At 57.0% G+C, this 23,042-nt stretch overlaps 1 protein-coding gene across 18 annotated transcripts in view; it reads left to right on the top strand.

Annotated features, from left to right (window-relative positions):
* NFASC (neurofascin) overlaps positions 1-23,042 on the top strand; it is a 178,695-nt gene that overhangs the window by 109,425 nt on the left and 46,228 nt on the right. For 9 of the 18 annotated variants that reach the window (XM_070397228.1, XM_070397229.1, XM_070397231.1 and 6 more), the window contains 11 exons: positions 753-923; positions 4,816-4,866; positions 12,116-12,227; positions 12,626-12,810; positions 14,495-14,626; positions 16,954-17,097; positions 17,689-17,800; positions 18,146-18,312; positions 18,800-18,947; positions 20,030-20,154; positions 22,306-22,350. In XM_070397228.1, coding sequence (XP_070253329.1) covers positions 753-923; positions 4,816-4,866; positions 12,116-12,227; positions 12,626-12,810; positions 14,495-14,626; positions 16,954-17,097; positions 17,689-17,800; positions 18,146-18,312; positions 18,800-18,947; positions 20,030-20,154; positions 22,306-22,350 — 1,392 coding nt within the window. Of the gene's footprint in view, positions 1-752; positions 924-4,815; positions 4,867-12,115; positions 12,228-12,625; positions 12,811-14,494; positions 14,627-16,953; positions 17,098-17,688; positions 17,801-18,145; positions 18,313-18,799; positions 18,948-20,029; positions 20,522-22,305; positions 22,351-23,042 lie in introns of those variants that run through there. The other 9 variants (XM_070397230.1, XM_070397242.1, XM_070397243.1 and 6 more) reach the window with 4 other exon arrangements.

Here is a 23,042-nt window from a genome sequence, read left to right as displayed (position 1 = left end):
CCATCGTCAGAAAGTTGGCATCATTAACCTGATGCTTTAAGAAATGGTGGCTTAGAGAACACTCGTGGGCGTAGGAAGGCGTTTGCTATGAGTAGTCAGCCCTAGCAGTAGATTTTTACAACCCAGATAGCCTGGAGACCTGGCCGTTTGCATTGCTTGAAAAATATATGGACACTGTAGTCAGCATTCTCAGCCACTCCTATGATGCCATTAATTCTAAAAAGCACACATTTCCTGTTTTCCCATCTCCAAAACTGAGAAGCGTCCTAAAACTGATGGTGTGCACCATTGGTATCCATCTTTCAATTATATTTGGTAGTGCTCTTTGCTTTCTTGGGGACTGGACGGGGGACGGGGTATAAAAAAATAAAACCAGTGAATTTGACTCCTGATCTGGGGGCATCTGAAGGATCATGTCCCCTCCCTCTGGCCTCCAGGCCAGTCTGGTCTCTTGTGGCATGAATGGGAGACAGAAAAGTATGGTCCTAGAGCATGGGCGTGGTGGGCAGGCAGAGCTGAGTCTAAATCCTCCTCTCCCTCACTGCTTATGCAACAGAACAGTTCAGTCCTCTGCTTTCTTAGCTGTAAAATGGGAATAAGCCCCCCTCAGAGTTGAGAGTGAGGTTAGGTCAAATAATGTGCAGCACCTGGCCCCAGCTGGCCCTCTGCAGGTGCCCACTCGCCAGATACATCACGATTATTGTTACTGGTACCATTTCTGCTAACCTCCCCGTACCTCTGCTTCCTTACAGCCATGGAGCCCATCACCCAAGACAAGCGCGTCTCCCAGGGCCATAACGGGGACCTGTATTTCTCTAACGTGATGGTGCAGGACATGCAGACCGACTACAGCTGCAACGCCCGCTTCCACTTCACTCACACCATCCAGCAGAAGAACCCATTCACCCTCAAGGTCCTCACCAGTAAGTGCAGGCCCTGCCGGGGGCTGGGGGTCGGGGCGGCAGCCCACCCAGCCAAGCAGCCCCAGGTGCCTGGGCCTGGGGGAGATGCATCCCCAAGGCTGACCTAGAAACCCTCCCGGCTCACTGTGCCTGAGCTACTTCAGCTTCTCTCAGACCCCTCCTGATCGGAAGCCTTGAGCTCAGCTTGGTCCTGCCCTGAGTCAGAGCTTCTTAGACGCCGGTGGGAATCAGAATGCCCTCGGGGACTTGGCAGGGTCCCCAGGCCCAGCCCGGTGGCACCTCCCTGTGCTCCGTTAGCTCCCGGGGGATTTGGACACGCCAGAACCGGAGAAGCATTGCTTTAGGTGCTCACCCACACCCCTCTCCTGCACTCAGCTCGATTACTTCTTTTATGTTTCGTCATCGTTTGCTTATCTTTATTTCTAGAATAAGCCACAGCACAGAACATCCACACGAGTGGGTGCACCTGGTACATGAGTTGCATTTGATTCTGGGACATGTGTATGTCGGGCCATATGGACTCGCTGCGTTTGCAGGTTGCAGGTTGATGTTTGGTCTCGTTTGTTTTCATTTTTATTCCCTGACCCATGGTAGCGTTGCTGGCCCGGCACGGAGGAGAGAGGAGCTGATCAGCTCTGGGCACACTCCTTCCGGGACTCACTGGCCTGGAGCTTTGGCTGCGAGTCCTCAGCCCGCTCGGGACGTTGAACGAGGCTGTATGGGTTGCCCCCAGGGATTTATAACATGCTTTCCAGGGAGAGGCCCCCTCCCCAAAGACCTCAGTCTGCCTGACTCAGCTGTGAATGATGCTTCCAACACTGGGGACAGTGGCAATTGTGAGGGAGACCAGGCGAAGCTTTCTCAGGTTGGAGAAAAGAGGCTGAACCCTGGCTTCCTGGAGCCCACACGTGCAGGTGGCTGGCAGTGCCTCCTGGAGGGACGTGGGAGGCGGGGAGAGGCTTGGGTGAGCTCACGCCTCACTCAGGACAAGTGGGGCGACCCCCTCGCGCTCCCCTTTCCTCAACAGTCCCTGTCCCCGATGGAGACCCGCAGTGCCAAGCGTCAGCCCACCCCACCGTTCCCACGTGGCCTCGAGGTGGAGCCACAAGAAGCAGCTTCCCCTGCTTCCCCCCGCCCCCTTTCTTTTTTTCCTTTCTCTTCATTTCCTCCCCTTTCCTTTTTCACTTCCTTCCTCTCTATTCCCCTTTCCTCTTTCTTTCTTCTTTCCCCCTCTCTCATCTGCTCTCGCTCTTTGACCCGGTTTTACCGCCTCTAATCCTCCCCCTGGTGCCTCTGCAGGTCCCCACACTCTGTTCTGAGCAACGGGATGGCCAGAAACCCAGGGACAAGCCCCGCAAGTTCCCGGCAGGTCACCCAGCTTCGGCGGCTGCTGCCCCTCCCTGGCCTTCTTATTCTAGACAAGCTGGGTTGTCTGAGGTGTCTCCTCGGTGCACGCCAGGGGTGCCTGCCTGCCAGCTGGCCGCGCCGGGAGGACAGCGTGGTCTGCCCAGGACCTCAGCGGCCTCTGGGGCCAGGACGCGGCTGGCGCTGTTAGGTGCGGGGAAGGGAGGGGAGGTCAGGAGCTGCTCACTGAGCCGATCCCTGACGCCTGCAGTGCCATCCCGGGTCCCGCTCTCCCTGCCCGGCACAGGCCTGCAGTCAGCCTGCTGTGTGAGGACTGGGTCAGGTGACCGCCCGTGGTCCTGGCAGAGGCCTCCCCTGTCCCACAGGCCGAGGCGGGGATGGAGGTGGGGAAGAGCCCTCCTCTCTGGCATTAAGCAGTGAGAGATTTCAGCCACATTTACAAGTTGGTCTTTCCAGAAACTTCCTTTCCTCTGAGAAAAGGGATGTCTGTTTCTGCTCCATTTCTGGGTCTCCTGTGCCAATGAAAATGCCGAGGGGCCCCAGGCGCTGTGAGCAGAACCTGCCGGCTTCCTGGATCTCGGGGGTCAGCTTTGGCTGGGAGCAAGCTCTGGGCACCCCCACAGCTCACATGTGCTCTCTCCCCTTCCCTGCCTGGCAAGGACGCAGGCTTTTTCTTATGCCTTCAGGACCGGGCCGGGGTGGGAGGCCGGGATGGGGCAGCTTCGAGACTCAGCCCTCCAGGGCTCTGCCACGGCTGGCCCACCAGGAAGGGATAAATCTCATCTCAGTAGATTCTGTATTTCCTGCAGTAAAGGAAGGGGTGCCTAACACAGCACTGCCATCTGGAATCAGTTCTAAGCTTTGGGGTGCAGTCCCACGCAGAGCAGGTCCCGTCCACCCGGTGCCTCTGGACAACAAGAGGCAGCCTTAGCGAGGGAAGAGGTCTCCCCAAGGAGTCGCAGGAGCACTCACCGCCTCCTTCTAACATCTGTGTCTAAGTGACACTCTCCGAGGAGTCAGAGGCCTCCCTGAACTTCTCAGATGTGCTCCCAGGTCCACAAACGCAGGCGCAGTCCGAGCGCGGGTCTCTTCTCTGGGTGGGAGCACGGAACAAGGGCCTGTCCCCTGTGTGTCCCCGTCCCCTCCCCCAGGAGTCCGGCCACAGCCAGGCCTACCCTTTGCCACTCCACCTCTTCTTTCCCTGCAGGTCAAGTCCACCCTTAGCTCCAGGGAAACCCACGCTGGCTTCCAAACACAGGCCAGGCCTTTTACACAAACCCTGCCTTAAGGGCTAAGTCCTGAGCATCGCCCTGCTGGGATGCAGAGCCATGCAGCCCCAGAGGGCCAGTCTCCAGCCAGCTGTGACCGGGTTGAGCTGTCCTCCAATAGGCCCACGTCCTGGCAGGCACCTCTCCTCCCTCAGGCCAGGGGGCAGTTACAGCTTCTCGGGGCTGGCTGCCTGGCTGCCAGTCAGCGCTCTACCCCCAGCCTGTGCTACCGACAGAACCTGAACCCAGTGGCTGGAAGGGGTGGTGGCACAACAGGGAGACGCTAGTAACCGATCTCGGCATGACCATGTGCCCTACGTCAAAATGCTTTCTCACGGAGCGTTCAGTGCCCAAGGGTTTTACTCGCCCAGTGTTGGAACGAGGCCTCTGGTCTCACTCCTGAAGGAATGTCTTCGCTTCTGAGTCTCGGCTTAGTCAGCAGGCCTCTCCCAGTGCACAGTGTAGAACTCAAAGCACTCACGTGCCCCTCTCTCTCTTTTGCCCCCTCTACCTCTTTCCCCCTCCTTCCAAATGCCCTTTCTAATCCTAAAATCTGAGCCTCAGCCTAGCTCTGCCCGCTCCCTGGACCACTCCTCGCCTCCTCAGAAGGAGGCCTTTCCGCCCACAGACACATCTCGGAGACCAGGGTGGCACCCACTGGTCAGGTTGGGGTGCGTGTTGCTGGTCAGCACGCATTGTCGGCTGCTGCCAAGGGTCCCTGTCTCCCCTTCTGCTGACGAATGTTTCTCTGGACGGTTTTCTCCTCTCCTTCACTCCCACCCCTTGCAACCTGGCTTCTGCTCAGACAGGACGCGGCCCTCTCCCGGGGCTCACTGACTCTCCTTTCTCTTTAGCCCCCAAGAGCTGGCTTGACCCAGAGGCCTGGCACCTGAGGATTTTGATGGGAAGCAGTTGTTCAAAGACTGCCCCAGGGTATCACTAACCCTTATCTCCTTTGTTTGAAAACATTGTAGGACCAAGCAGTTAAGGGCCAAGCCTAATTTTTTTAATTTAAAAAGAAACTTATCTTTTTTTAATTGCCTTCTTTTGCAGGATTTAACCTTTTCTTTCTTTGTTGGGCTGTTTTGTGTTGCTTGTTCTGCACCAAGCGTATTTCCTTTCCAAGTTCGCCGCGTCTTTCCTTTGCAAGAGACCACGGGTGCGCTCGCGGTTGTTTTGTGGCTTTGCATTTCTGTTTGTTCTCCCCCGTTTATGCCTCTGTGGCCCCCTGTTTGCTCACCCTCTTTTGTTTATTGCAGACCACCCCTATAATGACTCGTCCTTAAGAAACCACCCTGACATGTACAGTGGTGAGTCGCTGTGGTAACCTTGGGAGTAACCTTGCCTGTCCTAACCCCAGTTTGCCTAACTTGACTGATACCATGTCATTAACTCGTGCTGAGTGGCAGGTGTGACAGCGGGCCAGGCCAGGGGGCCAACGTGCCACCTGCAGAACGCTGCTTGCAAGGAAGACAGTGGCCAGTTTGGGAGTTGGAGGTGGCCGATGTTGTGGTTTGGTCTCCTCCTCCATGCAGGCCTCCAGTTGGTCAATTCTGCACGAGTTGGTCAAACCAGGGGAGGACTTCAAAAGAGCTTCTTGGAAGGTTCGGTAGAAACTTGGGCATCCGTGGTAGGTGGGTGGAGGTTAACTGAGGGTGAGGAAGAAGCAGTAAGTCTGGTCCTATAGTGGTTTAAAGAGCACAGAGAGCTTTGCAGTGTGTGTTTTGTTAACTCTTAAGTGTCTGGGTGTGAATTGCCTGCCTTGCAGTCTAGCCATAGCTGGTGGGGATACCATATCACAGGCCCCTTGCCTCTTTAAAATCCACTTGGGGAACAGGAGAGTCCAGCTCTGAGTTCTCTCTCAAGGTGAATATGGATGAGGTTGTGCTATCCCTGGGCCCCCTCTCTCTCCTCTGGGAGGGCGCGCAAATCCAGTGCCCACCGGTCCACACATTTGCAAGTCACAGAACAGTTTCCATGAGACATAACTAACTCATCACGCAATGGGTTGCTCACGCTGATTAGTGGAGTAATTGGCTCCATCCACACCTGGGTTACTCCCACCGTGGCTCCAGAATGCCCTTTCCCCAAGCAGCCAGAAGAATCGTCATTTTCTGGCTCTGCCAAGACAGCTGGCCCCCATCATCAGCCTGGCCTCCGAAGCTGAGACTGCAGGTCCCCAGGGCGGCGTGGTGGGCTCCACTAGACAGGAAGTGTCTGTATTGTCATGTGCTAATGTAAACAGTGAGTGGGGGATGCGAAGAGGGGTGAGAGGCAAAGGCTCTCACTTGGCACCAAGCAGCTGGAGCCACACTGAGCTCCTGCCAAGGAGATTTACTGCCTGAGGAAGCGGGGGACCTTTGCTGGATTCTGGGTGTTATTTGTTTTCTAAACGATGGGGCAACCGCCACTGTGTCCAGAGCCCCAGCGCACTGGTGTGGCATGTGCCTTCTTCTAAATTGGGTTTCGGGTAATCTATTATAGAAGTATTCTTAAAGCGGGAGAACATCAGAGCCAGAAGGTCCCTTAGAGACCGTCTGGCCCCAGCGCCTCGCTTTATGGAAGATAAACAATTCAGGGCATAAGCATATGGAGTTGTTTTATCAATGGAGTAGGCCTGGGTGATTCCAGCCGCTTAAACCAGTTTAGTATTACAAGTGAATGAGTGGGAGTTGTAGGAACCAAGGGCTATGAAAACAAGCGAAACTCACAAGTGCTCGCATTGTTACCGGAAAGGGACCGAGCCCAGAGCAGGTCTGCCTGCGGCCGGCCTGTGGTGTGTGGGTTCTTGACTTCATGCAGGAAAGATTTCACAACACGAGTCCAGGTGATTCTTTTTTCTTTTCTTTCTTTCTTTTTTATTTTTAAAGAATCGCTTATTGATTTTTAGAGGGAAAGGGAAAAAGAGAGAAACATGATGTGAGAGTGCAACATCGCTGGGCTGGCTCCGGCACGCCCCCTACCGGGGATTGAGCCCAGGAATGTGCCCTTGACTGGGAATCGAACCTACGAGGATGACACACAACCAACTAAACCACACCAGCCGGTGATTTTGAGCTGGGGACAGTGGGACAGGAAGGGCTAAGATAGAAGCTACAGAAGAAACTCTAGGCCGGCTGCTTTGTCTCTCTAGAAATGTTATAAGAAAGAGTGAGCCCAGGCGAGACGGGGGCCAGCTCACGGGAGAGTCAGAGGAAAGGGGGCCTTGGAGACAGGTCCAGGGGTTTAACCTGGGATGAGCTGCCGCTGCTCCTCACTCCCCTGGTTGCAAGTCTTGTCGGGACACTTAGAGTTTAAGAGGAAGATAATTCACTCAAAAAGGAGATCCACGTGAGCACCGGCTTCTTTGTCCTGAGGGGTTTTATCTGCTTTCCAAAGGCAAGCAGGGGTTTTAGGGGAGGTCTCAGGGGGAGGGTCGCACTAGAATACTCGTCACCTTTCCAGATGTGCCCTTTCAGGGTCGTGGTCTCCATTGGCTGATGGACACCAGGGGAGGGGTCGTTAGTCATTGCAGCTGGGCCTGGCATCACCACCTGGCCTTGCTGCTTTCCTGGGCCTGGAGCTGAAATACAACTGAGGCCCCGATGCTATCTCTAGGGAGGAAAGGCCAGGGCGTCCGGACAGCGTGACCAGCGATATGCCAGGGGAGGAAAGGGCACCCTCGGGGTGAGGTTCAGCACCAGTTTCGCCTGTTTGCCAGGCGCCCGGGGCTCCCTGCCCTGGTGACCGTCTCTATCTGACTGTAAGTTGCTCGACCACTTTGTCCAGCTGTCGGTCTCAGTTTCCCCATCCCACTCGCCGAGGAACTTTCCTGGCTTCTTACTGTCCTGCCTCAACATGAGAGGGCCCCCTTCTCTTGAATTCAAGGAAGAATGGCTGACCATGCATGACGGCAGCTAGGAAGGTTGTCAAGTCAAAGTAAGGCACGTGCTGAACAAAGGACAGCTGTGTTGGATGCTTCTAGAAAGAAAGAGGAAGTGAAAAGAAAGGAAAGGAGATAAGGTCCTTCCTGAGTGAGAGACCTGGCAGAGAGACTGTGCGGTGAAGAATGTCCAGTGCATCGCTGTGCTTGGCTGTGAAACATGGCAGGTCCCTTTTGCAGCAGTGGGGCCACCCCGCTCCCATAATTCATTTCATTCTAGTGATTTCTGCAGTGGTTTGGTATCCTCTGTGAATGTATGCCTGATGCCCCCTGACTTGCCACTTAGAACTTACCCAGACCAGGAGACGAGGAAGATGAGAGTGCACGCGCCGAAGGAGGCTGCCATGAGTTCAGCCCGGGCTCTGGGATGCACCACTGATGGACACAGGGCAAGTCATTGAGCGTGTCAGACCTTCTCATCTGCAAAATGGGTCTATTAAGCTGCCCCACCGTTTCGTGGTGAAGATTAAATAGGGTGACATGCATATGGTTCCTGGCATGGGCTCAGGCGCGCCAGTGAGATTGAAGGGAATGGTTGAGTGTTGACTGTCTAAAGTATAACTGCCCTACGCTTCTGACATTAGGAAGAACTGCGAGTCCTTGAAGGCACGCCGAGGGGAGAAAGGTAGGCACAGTCATGGGAAGAAGGTGCTGTGGAGGGAGAAACTTCAGGGCAGACTGTAAAGACAAAAGCTGTTGGGATCTCCGTGGTGCTGAGAACTGGGGAAGAAAAAGCCCTCACTGCTGCCGGAGAGGTTTGGGTTAGACTTGCAAAGGGACTTCCCGGCAGCGGGAGAGAGCAGATGTTACCAGATAAGGAGTTTTTCTTGTCGTCGGGGGGTGGTTGGTCAGCTGTTCCTAGAGCCAGGGTGTGGGTGAGATGCCAGGGATGCAGCCCACGAGTCCTCAATTCCGAGAACTGTAAGCAGCAAACGGAGGATCCAGCTGCCCCTCAGAGCTGTTTTTGGCAAAGGTTCTTGGGTACATCTGATCCATTGACCTCTCCTTTGCTAACAGACAGCCCTTGACAGAGGGGAGCAGCTCGGGCGTTCCGCAGCCTCGACCTTTCCTCCTGCAGGAGACAATGGAGGCATTTTTGTTGGCCCCTGAAGTCAAGGCGTTTGAGGCAGTGCCATGGCCTAATGTCCCCGGCTGACCAGGTTCCTCTGGAAGCCTGTATGCCCATTCTGGAGCCACAGTTGTGAGAGCAGGAGAGCAGAGACTGCCCTTGGGCTAAAGGTCCAATGGGCCCACGTGGAAGATCTCCCTAAATCGGCTTCTGGGTTCTGAGTTCGATCAGGTATTGGGTCGACCCAGCCCTGAAAATCAGGAAGCGTAAGGGAAGCATCATGAGCTGGACAGAGGATTCCCGCCTCCGTGGTGAAAGAGTCACTCTTGGAAACTGTCATCTTCCGTTAGCATCTCGTAGACCTTCATGTAGTAAGCACCTTTGTCTCAGAGATTCTTCCTGGGTCTACTTCTCCAGCAGCTGGATTATCTTTTATACATTTTTTTTTAATCCTCGCCCGAGGAACTATTTTTATTATTTTTCAGAGAGAGATAAAAACATCAGGGTCAGAGAGAAACATCGATTGGTTGCCTCCTATATGTGCCCTAACCAGGAATCGAACCCACAACCTTTTGGTGTACGGGACAAAGCTCCAACCGACTGAGCCACCTGGCCAGGGCAGTGCTTCCTAAGTTTTTATGTAAACGCCTCCTGCTGTAGCTGACCCCATCTCTTCACAACCTCCCCTTGGACCGGCCTTCTTGTCCCGGATAATATCACGCGTCGCCCTGACGCCTCTTCCAGCTTCTCATGGCCTTAAGAATCCAGTTGAGATGCCCTTGGAGCCTCTTAGTTCCCAGCCCAGCTTCTTTCCCCGCTCGGGCCTGAGTGTACTTACTAGTCACCGAGGAGAGATGGCATCTTACCCGAGACAGTGGGAACAATATCTGAGGAAAACACAGGGGGAGAGTTTCACCACCGAAACTAGGACGAAAATACTTTCCTCCTTCACCTCTTTTGCCCTTGAATTTTGTTTTTCTTTGAACATGAAACATATTCCCAAAGCTGTAGGGATAAGCGAGGTATCCATCTTTAAAGAGAGAGGCAATACAGAGTAGACGTTAGAACAAAAGCTTAGGAGCTAAATAGTCCAGAATCCAAAACATAACTGCTGGTGACCTTGGCACGTCTGTGGACTTCGCTGAGCCTCGGTTTTCTCTGCTGAAAATGGGGGTCATATCCCAGGTTTGTTGTGAGGATTGAACAGGAGGATGTAGATAGAGGTGCTGGCGCAGTGCGTGGTCCATAGTGAAGGCTCACCCAATGGCGGCCCCAATGATTACCTCTGACTTCTAGGGTGCTCTTCCCTATATTGAGCGTTGGCTTATTTCCCCCTAGCTTCTCCCCTTTGAGGATAATTCTGTGGTTGCTAGCCCACGTTTTACACATAAAGTATTGCTATAACCTTTGTTTTTAATCACCCAAGGACATCCTGAGAGAGAAAGAAACATCAATGTGAGCGAGAAACATTGATCCGTTGCCTTCCATATGCTCCCCAACTGGGGATCAAACCTGCAACCCAGGTATGTGTCCGGACCAGGAATCAAACCAGCAACACTTTGGTGCATGGGACGACGCTCATCTAACTGAGCCCCTCTGGCCGGGCACGGTCACCATTTTATAGTCACAGCTACAGGGTGTCAAGGCACCCACAGTGGGACTCTGTGCTCTCTCCTCCTCCTTCCCACACTTAATGCTTTGCTGGTCATGTGTGCTTGTGGTGCTGTGTGCTGTGGTGTGAATTAAATGTCCACAGGGTCACAGATCGGTTTCTGCAGACGGTGTCCCTGCAGGAAGGAGTATGCCAACTGAGCTGGGACCTCTTCTACATAATCCTAGGGTTCCTGACAGCAGAGCCTCCTGCTTGAAATCGCCCTCTCCTTGTGGTGCCCTTGACCTTGTGTTGTCTGTTTGGGTGATCCCATGACGATGGGTGGGAGGAAGCTGCTGCTTTGGCATCAGCTTCCTGGGTACCGAGAGCTGGATGCTACAAGAGTTATAGATATATGGACGGTAACCAATTAACCACATAATGGATTAACCCCTTCAGTAGCCACTGTGGTAAATGTGTGTGCTGGTGGGACAGATGAGGACATCTACAGCAGGAGGAATAGCATGGCGGGAGGTCGCTTGTTGCCTTCTTTTTGTTCTCTTCTACCCTTGAATTCATTCATCCCACTGGTGTTTATTGAGCACTTGCTATATGCCATGTCTTGTTCCAGCCGCCTAACTACCTTTGCATGCGTTTCATCATTTCTTCCCCTGACAAAGGGATAAAACAGGCGCAAACTCTACGAAATGGCTAATGGAAAGAAGCTGAGTGCCCCTGGGACTAGACTCTGCTGACCCAGCCAGGCACCAGCTAGTCCAGCAAGCTCCTTTAGGAAACCCCAGTGTCAGGGAGTGCCCCGGCCACGCTGTCCTCTCTCTGCCAGCCTCCATGAACAGGCTCCGCCCAGAAAAACGCCTTTGTTCTGTGTGCGGGCACTCTGAGGGCTCCCAGCTCCTGGCAGCTCTGCCCTCCTCCCCCTTCTCCCCTCTTGGCTGAGTCGGAGACCCAGGAAGCCCATGAGTAGCCTCATATGTGTGTCTGTTTGTACACCTCTGGGCAGAGGCGCCTCTTCAGGCTCCCTGTGCTTTGGGCTCCTGGTTGGAAACTCCTTGCTCCTCTTCCTTCCATCATATCCAACTAACAGAACTACACAGAGCCCTGAGGGAACCCTGAGGGAGCCCTGAGCTCAGGAGGGCCGGCTCCACTCTGCCCAGACTCGCCGACCCCTCCCACTGGGAAACGGCCACCCTGACAGTGTCCACCTCTGCGGGCCACCTGGCGGGCCACCTGGCTTCACACCTGTGCACGTCATTAACTTCACAGCCTGTGGCTACTCCGCCTCGTTGAATGGCAGATCCCCTCCCCCAGCGCCTCACGTGTAATCCACACCCGCCTGCCCGGCCCCCTTCTGAAGTCATTAGTGATGCAGCCGAATGGTCTTGGCCCCAGAAGTGATTTCCTGTCATCTCTGCTCATTAATTCTCCTCATGTCTTCGCTAACCCATGAGTAACGCTCCCCACACCTCTGACTGTTCATCCGGGTCTCGTGGCTTCATCTCAGCTTCCTGTCTCTAGGGTCCCTACAGGGTCTGCCCTGTGGCCCCAATGTGTGCCTCCCTTTCTCCCACTGCTGCTGAGATGGGCCCCCAGGGTCCACCCAACTGGCCTCTGGGGTCCCAACACAAGATGCTCAGGGAACAAACCACTCACAGCTCAGGCAGCCCCACCCACTTCCGGGGACCGGGGAGAGAAGCGGCTCCTCTTGGCAGGTCCTTCCAGAAGCAGAGCTGCTCACACATGTGCCCGTGGGGCCCAGGAGCCCCGAGCTTCCTAACACACTCTCTTAATGAAGCCCAGCCCTCGGGTGGTTTCGGCTGGGAGGGTGCGGGCCCTGGTGCCTCTGAGGGAAGGGGACAGCCAGGCGAGATGACATCTCTTCCTAGCCTGACAGCCTTGGCCTATCTGGGTCAGCCCCCGGGGCAGGAGGCTCAGCCATCTTGTTCTGTCCTATTTCAGCCCGAGGAGTTTCAGAAAGAACCCCCAGCTTCATGTACCCCCAGGGCACCGCGAGCAGTCAGATGGTGCTGCGCGGCATGGACCTGCTGCTGGAGTGCATCGCCTCCGGGGTGTACGTACCACTTCACCCCGCTTCTGGCCGCCCCCCTCAGGAGGCTGGGGAGGGAGCTTGTGCTTGCTCTGTCCGCCACGTTTCGGGGTACAGAAGGAGAAGCACACAACCCTTAGTGAGGACTTTGCAAAGCATAGTCCTCTCTATGCCATCCTGGCCATCTCTCTTTGGATAGCGAGGAAAGGAGATGGGCGGGCGTGCTGCACAGGTTAGCATCTCTGTGGCCTCAGACACGTCCCTCAGATGCTCTGCGCTGAGCCGCCCTCTGTATGAGAACAGCTGTCCGAGGACAGGTATCCCTGGGCCCACGTACCTTTAAGGACCCCTGGGCTCCGTAGGAGAATTGCGGAGCCACGGTTTGTAATAAATCCCTGTTTCCTGCCCGGTCCCTCTCCCAGCCCCACACCAGACATCGCGTGGTACAAGAAGGGCGGGGACCTCCCATCGGACAAGGCCAAGTTTGAGAACTTCAACAAGGCGCTGCGCATCACCAGCGTGTCTGAGGAAGACTCGGGGGAGTATTTCTGCCTGGCCTCCAACAAGATGGGCAGCATCCGGCACACGATCTCGGTGAGAGTAAAGGGTACGTTGTGTGTATTTCTCATTACGATGATTTTGCCAGCCCTACACGCCACGGCCGCCCTTTCCTCTGAGGGTGGCTGGGGCAGGGTGAGCAGGGGAAACTCAACACTCTGGTCCGTGGCAATAGTGACCTCTCAGGGATGGTGTCACCCTGGAGGTGAGAGAGTGTGTGTGTGTGTGTGTGTGTGTGTGAGAGCGAGAGAGAGGGAGAGAGAGAGAGGTGTGTTGAGGGAAGAAGATGTGACTATAGCACAACTCTCCGGGGCTCCCTCAGCCAGTGGATGTCATGGTCTGTTTGATTCACACCCAGAGTCTTCTCTTTTTCATTTTTCATTCCTGTTTAAAGTGTCATCTTCTCCCTGTGCTGTCTGTGTTCTGTGCTTGTTTCTTTTTAAAAATGGGGAGTCATCATGGCCCAAACTATTTTTTTAAAGCCACGTCCCACCCCTAAAAGCGTAGCTGGCCCACCTGAGCGCTCATAAGCCATAGAACACGTGCCTTTGTGGATTCCCAGCCACGGGTGCCGGGGGACACCAGCCACTTCTCACCGGGCCGGATGGGTGACTGGGGTGATGAAGTCTGATCCCACAGTGTAAGAACTTTCTTAGCACACACTCAGTTGAACTTGTGACCTTGGTTTCAGCACTCCACTCAGACCAGAGGTTCTTACTCTTTTAGGGCAGTGGTTCTCACCTTCCTAATGCCGCGACCCTTTAATACAGTTCCTCATGTTGTGGTGACCCCCAATTTCATTGTTACAAATTGAACATAATTAAAGCATAGTGATTAATCACAAAAACAGTATGTAATTATAGATGTGTTTTCCGATGGTCTTAGGTGACCCTTGTGAAAGGGTCATTCGACCCATAAAGGGGTCGCGACCCACAGGTTGAGAACCGCTGTTTAGGGGGTACCAAGAGCTATGGTACAAAGAACCCTGTTCTCAGAAAAATCCACATCTATTTGTATATATAGAACGCCGCAACGACCAGAATGACTGGTTGCTTTGACGTGTACTGCACCCCGATCAGCCGACCTCCCATGACCCGCCCCCTCTCCACTGGCCCAATCGGCCCCAATCAGGGTGGGCCAGCTGGACCCCACCCGTGCATGAATTTGTGCACTGGGCCTCTAGTATCCATAGATTTGTGAATTTTTCCAAACAGTTGAGAGGGGTGGCCAGCTATGAGCTTCTGCTCTACCCAAAGCTCAGTGCCTAAGAGAGTGAGTGTAAGTAGCAGGCCTTTCCTGAAAGGTCTCATCTTGCAGCAGCAACAACAGAAACCCAGAGGGGCCAACCCAGTGTCCACCTTCCTACCATCCCTGGCTGGGCCCCTGGGTGCCCATCATGAACACCAGGACCTCTTAAAGCATTTGCCCCTGGAACCTCCCCTGAGAATTCCTATTCAGTGTGTCTGAGCTGGGCCCTGGCATCCGTGTTGGTTAAAAGCTCTTCAGGGAACTCTCATGAGCAGCCCCAGTTTGGAACTCTTGTTCTGTGAACTCAAAATAGGCAGGTCGGCATCTCTGGTGTTGAGCCGGCCAAAGGCAGGCTGGACTGAGCCATCCGTGAGGATGAGCCCGGGGCAGGTGCTGAGGGCTGGGCTGGCGCTGAGGCTCCTGTCTTCCTAGAGGAAGCCCGTCTGCACCATCTAACTCCTGCCTGTGCTGCCCTTGTCTTCCAGCTGCTCCTTACTGGCTGGACGAGCCCAAGAACCTTATCCTGGCTCCAGGCGAGGATGGCAGGCTGGTGTGTCGAGCCAATGGGAACCCGAAGCCCACTGTCCAGTGGATGGTGAATGGGGAACCTTTGCAATGTGAGTAACTAGCCATCGTCTCCCCTGGCTGCTTTCCCTGCCATCAAAGGCTCCCGATCTTGTCCCTGTGGTGCCCCTGGTTGTTCCAGAAGTGAGGGAGCAGCCACTTCTTTGGACACCTCAAGAGGCAGGAAACCTGCCCCGTGCCTGCGTGAGAGGGCAGGGGCCTGGGGTTTTCTCTGTGTTGAGGGCATTTCTGCTCCCTGGGGGTTTGCATCTGTCTCTGCTTTGTGCCCTTAACAACTACAGAGCCCCGTTCAAGGTTTGGGGTCTGCAGCTGCATCTCCTGAGAGTTTGGGCTCTGGGAGATGTCCGGAGCTCGGAAGATAGAGTAGAGCTCAGTAACCCATTGTGGTTGGCTGCCCAGGTCCGCTTTCTGCCGAGGGCAAACGAGGAGGCAGGATCACGGGACAATATGACGATCTGGTCAGATATGAGGAAGCACCTCCCCATGAGAACAGAGGCGCCGGTGCAGTGTTCAGTGTACACAGACTTGGGGGAGAGGTCATCCTGCCTGGATGGGTGGAGTAGGGGATCCAAGGCCCCTTCAGCCAGAGGGCTGGGTCAAGATGTCCCATCATTCTCTCCAGGTGCATTTGCTTTTTTAAATGTCCTGTCATTACTTTCTCTAAGGGGTCCGAGGGGATGCAAAAGGTGATGTCAACCAGATGGGGCAAAAAAAAAAAAAAAAAAAATAGATGGCGAGAACTCAGAGCCTAACTCAAGAGCAGCCGGTGGGGAGGCAGGGGAGGCAGGTGCAGGAGAGGGTGAGAGCACCTTTTTAGACCCTTAATGCGTTCCAGCCACTGCACTAGGTGCTGCAGCCCTGTTCTCTCTTTAACCTCAAACACTAACGATGAAGAAGCGAGACTCTGATAGTGCCATGAACTGCCCGAGGTCACATGACCAGTAAGGAGGCAGCTGTGGGTTGCCGTGGGAACGCAGCATGCCTACACCACCTAGCACTGAGCACACATTTATCCCCAGTGACTGTCCCTCCCCTGGACGCAGCAGAGACAGGGACCTGCCTGTGGGGACGTGCCTGTCCTGACAGCCTTTGGGGACAAGGCAAACAAAGGCTGTAAACGTCAGAGCCCCCAGGACTCGCAGCTGAGCCGTGGCCCTGGAAAGGGCACCCGTCCCTTACGGGGAGTGACCAGAGGAAAGGTGGGGCCATGAGCATCGCTGGGCAAGGCGCTAAGTCGCTGGCGTTGCCGGCCTCGGGCCTTTTTGCTGAGTGCGGAAGGGTGATAAGGTTGCTGACCTTGACTTCACTTACCGCCTGCTGATTCCCCAGTTCCGGCTCAGACTCGCTATCTGTGGAGTGGCGCCCACGGGCCAGACCCTGGGTCCTCCTCGGCCGACTGCCGAGGTCGGTCTGAGCGATCCTGGATGAGTTCACGGACCGAGTAAGCCCAGTCCTCTGGCCCAGTCCGGAAATCTCACAGACGAACGTCACCTCCCGGTGATGAAAGATGAGAAAAGCGGCAGTTCTTACATTTCTAGAAAACGTGTATTGTACAGCCGTTACCTTTCTCTTCTCCTAGCCCTCCTAGACAGGGGAGCGGTGGGAGTACTTCCTCTCCATTTGGCAGGTGAAGGAAATGAGGCCCAGAAAGACTGGATTTGCCCCCAGATTCCCAGCCGGATGCACCGTGTGCGTGGAATGTTCCCTCTGCCCGGGGGAACCTTGGCTGGGACCGTGGGTGGCTTTGGCAGGTAGAAGGACTGTGCGGTCTTTAGCAGGTGTAACTTGGTGAATGTCTGCAGAAAGCTCTGCTCTGAGGATGGGCAAGTGGCAGGCCTACCTGGTTCCTTAGTGCTTCGTCCTTTTCAGAACAGACTTAAGTATATGCACATTGGATTAAAATATTCACAACAGTGATTATCAGTATGGGCCGGGCCCCCTGCCAGCGACTTTACAGCTGCCTGAAAGCTCAGGTCATCCTCATAAAAGCCCCACAAGGTGGTAGTTATCCGCCTTCTGCCGACCGGAAACTGATGCTGGCAGGAATCTGGTTAGAACTCAGACCCCTTTCTGTTGCCACAGCTTAGGCATAAAGCCACACCTGCCTAGCTGCTATGTAGGTTGAGCAGGAATTCTTATCCCCGTTGGACAGACTGAGAAATAAACTCCAGAAGGTTCGATGAAGGGCCCCACGTCGCCCAGCCACACAGTGGTGGGGCCAGAGCAGGGTCTTCTGTGAGCCTTCCGGCGCTACTGCCTCCGTGACACCCCGTCGTGCTGGGGAGCCCCGCGCAGAGCCCCAGGTTCCCCTCGCCTGCCCTCCCCCGTTTCTCACAAGAAGCATCTTTCCTCTCTGTAGCGGCACCGCCCAACCCAAACCGGGAGGTGGCCGGGGACACCATCATCTTCCGGGACACGCAGATCAGCAGCCGGGCCGTGTACCAGTGCAACACCTCCAACGAGCACGGCTACCTGCTGGCCAACGCCTTCGTCAGCGTGCTGGGTGCGTGTCCCGTCCCCCCGAGCCCCTGCAGCGCCGCTTCTCCGGGTGGTCACGTCACGCGTGGGCTCACGTTCCTCTCCGGAGACCGGCCGGGCTGGCGAGGGGAAGCGTGGAGACTGGAGATGAGATGTGTGGGGAGGAGGGAGGGCTTAAAACCCACAGAGCAGGGTGTGCAGACACAGTGCATTCCCCGCCGAAAGTCACCTCGGTCCCTCCTTCCCTGGTGTCACCCAGCGGGCCTGTCTCTGTCTCGTCTCCTTGGGGTGTCCATGCTGACTGTCCTGGGGTCTGAGCGGGTCGCAGAGCGGGAAGGGGTCCTGAGATGTTTGCAGCACTCCCGGAGCAGGGAGGGGCGGTGGAGGGGCAGGTGCAGAATCTGCTGGATAATTTGGAAAGAGGGTCGGTCGGGAATGGGGAAGCTATCTCCTCCCTCACTTACCCCTTCGAGGCTTTTTAGAGGAGCCACGTGGTTAGGGGCAGGTGTGGCGCTGGGGAAGCTGCTGTTGGGAGGAAGCACGTAGAGATAAGACCAACGGGAAAGGGACGGAAGAGTCAGACCCCCACTCAAGAGCCCTTGTCTGGGAATTGCAGACGTGCCGCCTCGAATGATGTCCCCGCGGAACCAGCTCATCCGGGTGATCCTGTACAACCGCACGCGGCTGGACTGCCCCTTCTTTGGGTCCCCCATCCCCACACTCCGATGGTAAGTCCCGGGAGACCAGGCCTCCCAGCAGGGGTCATCTGCCTCACCCTTTGTCATTCCCATCTGCCCATAATAAGTATTCGGCAAGGCCTGGGCACCTTAAAGGGACAAAGCTGGGAGGAAGTTGGCAGATCAGCTGGGTCAACCCCCTTGTTGTGCACAGAAGGAAACCGAGGCCCGGGGGGGCAGGCACTGGCCGGGGCTACTCCGTGTTTGGATGAGGGCTCCAGGCTCCGAGTGCAGGGCTGCTCCCACTGCCCACACCGTCTCTCTCGCGTGGTTGGCCCTGGGGCGCGGGGCCAGTCCTTTCTCAGTGTGTGGTGTGTTCTGCTGCTGTGTTGTGAGGTTTAAGAATGGGCAGGGGAGCAACCTGGATGGTGGCAACTACCACGTCTACGAGAACGGCAGCCTGGAAATCAAGATGATCCGCAAAGAGGACCAAGGCATCTACACCTGTGTCGCCACCAACATCCTGGGCAAAGCCGAGAACCAGGTCCGCCTGGAGGTCAAAGGTAAAGAAGGGGGTTGGCAGGTGGAGGGCGGGGGACGGGGTGGAGCTGGGGAAGGAAGCTGTCCTCTCCAGGCTGCCCGCGTGTGTGTTTCACTTTGGAAATGCACACGCCTAATGTCTGATCCCTAGCGGGACACTCCCAGGGGGTCTGTGGTTCTCCCAGGGCTTCCCGCTGGCCTGGGTGCCGGGACGACACCGAGTCCTGTCCGCCTGGTCCCCATGGCATTAGGAAGGACAGCCTACCCACCCCGGCTTCCACCGCCACCCCAGGAATTGCATCATATCTTCCCAAGCCAGATAGAGAGGATTTGGGGTGGTTTACTGTTGGGGATCACCCACACTAGGCTTTCCCCCATTCACGCAATGGGAGACTGTTTCTCCACCTCCCTCGCTCCGTCCACCCTGGAGGTCATGCATGTCACACGGGGTCCACGCTGGGATGACGGGCAGAGAGCGTGTCAGTGCCGAGCCCCCGGCTTTCTCCGCAGACCCCACCAGGATCTTCCGGATGCCTGAGGACCAGGTTGTCAAAAGGGGCACCACTGTGCAGCTGGAGTGTCGGGTCAAGCACGACCCCTCCCTGAAGCTCACGGTCTCCTGGCTGAAGGACGACCAGCCGCTCTACATTGGGAACAGGTCTCTGCTCCGCCCTAGCCCCTTCCTGGTGCTGGTCCGGGGTTCGAGACACTGCAGAACCTAGGGATAGGGCGCCTGTGTCCTGCCTGTCCCTGAGGAGCTGCCGGGCTGGGCAGGATGGCCTCAGAGGAGACCCGCCCCCCTGCACCCTCTCCCTCTCTCCCATCAGCTCTCCGATTCTCTTTTATCCAACTCCTTTCTCTCTTCACTGTTCTCCCCTCGCTCCTTCTCTTTTCCTCCTTCCTTTATTGTAACCCCTCCCTCCTCTTCTGCATCACAGCCAGGAGCCCCCCTCCTCCCCCAGCTTCCGCCCTGCCGGCGGCGCCCCTTTTCTCCAGCAGAGGGCAGGATTGGCCGAAGCCGACTAGGACCACTGGGCGCTTTCACTAGCCCCAAGCCTGCCCCCTTCCTCATCCCAGATGCGGATTTAGAGGGTGTGGGGGAGGGCTGGGCACCAACAGTGTGTACACCTGCCCGCAGGTGTCTCTATTGTGCAGTCAAGGTCCGAGCCTCCCTCCGCAGGGCCCTTTGCCCTTTGCGTACCTTCTCTCACCTCGGGGCCCTGAGGTTGCCTTAGGCACCAGCTGTTTCCAAGGACCATCTGGGTTTTGTGGGGGTGCCCCCCTGAGGGCAGGCACATCCTGGCACTCACTTGCTGCTCACCCTGCCTGCTCTTTGGTGCCCTCCCTCTAGGGGAGACAATTCAGAGACCAGCCCGGGCTGGGGATAGAGCTGGAGAATGGGAAGAGGAGGGGTCTCCACTGCCTTTTGGGGGTGGGTCTAAGGTGGGAGGGAGCGCAGCACAGGAAGGCACAGAGAGCAGGTGTCATTTGAGGACTGAGCGCGGCTCAGGGCCACGTCGGCCTCTCCCGCGTTCCTTCTCCCCTTTATTGAGCACCCTAAGTGCTGGGGAGCACCCTGTCTCCTAGGAGGGGCTGCGGCTGCCCAGCCCAGTCTGGGGCTCCCCTCCCCTCTGACTCACCCCCCATCCAGGGAGAAAGCAGCAGGCGGTGCCCAGCACTCCCCTTGTCTCTCCCATTTCCCCCCACTCGCCCTCCTCCCAACCCTCGGTGCCTTTGCAGGATGAAGAAGGAGGACGACTCCCTGACCATCTTTGGGGTGGCTGAGCGGGACCAGGGCAGCTACACGTGCGTCGCCAGCACGGAGCTGGACCAAGACCTGGCCAAGGCCTACCTCACCGTGCTAGGTAACTGCCTCTGCCCGAGGCACTGACTCCTCGCCCTTCCTGCAGCCACAGAGGCCAGGGCCGGGACAGTCCTGTGGTCCGCGAGCCGCCAGCTGTGGCAGTCTCCTGCCTTTGATCTAAGGGTTAGGACGCTGCTCCTTGCGAAAGAAGCTGTGTTCGATGACTTGCCTCCTAAGTAGAGTTATTAACTCCCCGTGTTCTCACCTGCATGAGAGCGGGAAGGTGGACAGGGGTCCTGTGCTGGTCATTTTTACCAACTTTACAGCTAACTCTAAACCACTAAGTTCATTAAAACAATCCATCATTGAAGCAAGACTGAACTTTGTGTTTGTCCTTCCAACACCTCTGCTGGCCTTCTCCCCTCCCCGCCTCCCGATGGGATTTCACAGGGCGCTGTGCACGCAGCAGGGCGACCCCACCTCGTCCAGGCCGCGCTGGACATACGAAGCCATCCCAAACCTGGGGAGGGAGCCGGTCCCGTCCAGGGAGGCAAAGTGCCCATTGTCCCTCATCACCTCTGTCCTCTCTCTGGCCCCCACTGCCCTTACTCTTAGTGCACTCTTGTCCCTTCCCCAGTGGAGGCACACGGTCCCAGGAGATGGGGCTCAGGGGTGATGGTGGCCCTGGGACAGGAAGGAGGTGATGGGGGCCCTGGGAACAGGAGCGTGATGGGGCTCAGGGTGATGGGGGCCCTGGGACAGGAAGGAGATGGGCTCAGGGTGATGGGGCCATGGGACAGGAGGGAGATGGGGCACAGGGTTATGAGGGCCCTGGGACAGGAGGGAGATGGGCTCAGGGTGATGGGGGCCCTGGGACAGGAGGGAGATGGGGCACAGGGTAATGAGACCCCTTGGACGGGAGGGAGATGGGCTCAGGGTGATGGGGGCCCTGGGACAGGAGGGAGATGGGCTCAGGGTGATGGGGGCCCTGGGACGGGAAGGAGATGGGGCACAGGGTGATGGGGGCCCTGGGACAGGAGGGAGATGGGCTCAGGGTGATGGGGCCCTGGGAGAGGAGGGAGATGGGCTCAGGGTGATGGGGCCCTGGGAGAGGGGGGAGATGGGCTCAGGGTGATGGGGCCCTGGGAGAGGAAGGAGGTGATGGGGCCCAGGGTGATGGGGCCCTGGGACAGGAGGGAGATGGGCTCAGAGTGATGGGGCCCTGGGAGAGGGGGGAGATGGGCTCAGGGTGATGGGGCCCTGGGAGAGGGGGGAGATGGGCTCAGGGTGATGGGGCCCTGGGAGAGGAGGGAGATGGGCTCAGGGTGATGGGGCCCTGGGAGAGGGGGGAGATGGGCTCAGGGTGATGGGGCCCTGGGTGATGGGGCCCTGGAACGGGAGGGAGATGGGCTCAGAGTGATGGGGCCCTGGGAGAGGGGGGAGATGGGCTCAGGGTGATGGGGCCCCTGGGACGGGAGGGAGATGGGCTCAGGGTGATGGGGCCCCTGGGACGGGAGGGAGATGGGCTCAGAGTGATGGGGCCCTGGGAGAGGGGGGAGATGGGCTCAGGGTGATGGGGCCCTGGGAGAGGGGGGAGATGGGCTCAGGGTGATGGGGCCCTGGGACGGGAGGGAGATGGGCTCAGGGTGATGGGGCCCCTGGGACGGGAGGGAGATGGGGTCCAGGGTGATGGGGCCCTGGGAGAGGAGGGAGATGGGGTCCAGGGTGATGGGGGCCCTGGGACGGGAGGGAGATGGGCTCAGGGTGATGGGGCCCTGGGACAGGAAGGAGGTGATGGGGCTCAGGGTGATGGGGCCCTGGGAGGGGAGGGAGATGGGGCCCAGGGTGATGGGGCCCTGGGAGAGGAAGGAGGTGATGGGGCCCAGGGTGATGGGGCCCTGGGAGAGGAAGGAGGTGATGGGGCCCAGGGTGATGGGGCCCTGGGACAGGAAGGAGGTGATGGGGCTCAGGGTGATGGGGGCCTGGGGCAGGAAGGAGGTGATGGGGCTCAGGGTGATGGGGGCCCTGGGACAGGAGGGAGATGGGGGCACAGGAGGCCTCTAGGGCTGAGGGCTCTGTGGATGGAGGGGAAGCCGTGGGGAAACTTGTTGCAGGGGCTGCTCTCCCAGCCTCGGCCGCCTGCTCCCACCCTTTTGGAACACCTCTAACCCCAGATAACCAGCTAACCTGGTTAACCGTCTTACCTTTGCAGCTGATCAGACCACTCCAACTAACCGTTTGGCTGCCCTCCCCAAAGGTAATTCATACTAATTGGGACCCTGGCCCAGCCCTCGCTAGGCCCAGGGAGGGTGGGGTCTCAGAGGAGAGCACTGCCCAGGAGGTGCTGGGTGGGCGGTGCATCATCCCGACGCCCTGCCCAATCCGCTCCCTCCCTGAGCATCACAGCCTGGCTTTCTGCTCCAGGTGCAGGTTGAGCTTAGACATCCTTGGCTGCCTTTTCTCCTGCGTCCCTGACCTCTGACCTCTCACCATGCCCATGGGGAGGCCTGTTCTCTTCTTTGGCCTCGGACATACCTGTGGCCCCCTTGCTTTGAACCATCTGTGGGCCCACGTTTCCTGCAGCCTCTCCATGTCCAGCACTATGTACCCACAAACAGTCTGCACACGCAAATGGGGGCTCACCTTCCAGATTTCTTCCAGTGATCGGCCAACATGTGGAAATGGCTGGTTCACGGAGCCATAGAGGGGGAAGTTATGCCACCCCACCAGTCCGTGGGGCATGGCTTTATTCCCAGGCTTGGATGGCACTCACCCCCACTAAGGCAGCTCAGTGAGACTGGAGCCCCCAAACGGTGCTGCCTCCACGCTGGTCGGAAGCCTGCTGGGCTCCTGTCCTGTCCATCCCTGTGCGACCACATCCCCATCTCCTCCCTGGCCTGGTCCCCTTCTTCCCTCCCATCCCCTGAGCCTGTCTGCCTCGCTCAGCAC

The sequence above is a fragment of the Myotis yumanensis genome, unplaced genomic scaffold, assembly GCF_028538775.1.
Source record: "Myotis yumanensis isolate MYYU_CA2020_CCGP unplaced genomic scaffold, mMyoYum1.0.hap1 SCAF_17, whole genome shotgun sequence".
Classification (NCBI taxonomy): domain Eukaryota; kingdom Metazoa; phylum Chordata; class Mammalia; order Chiroptera; family Vespertilionidae; genus Myotis; species Myotis yumanensis.
Note: the sequence above shows the minus strand (reverse complement) of the source record. Positions and strands in the feature narration are given on the sequence as shown.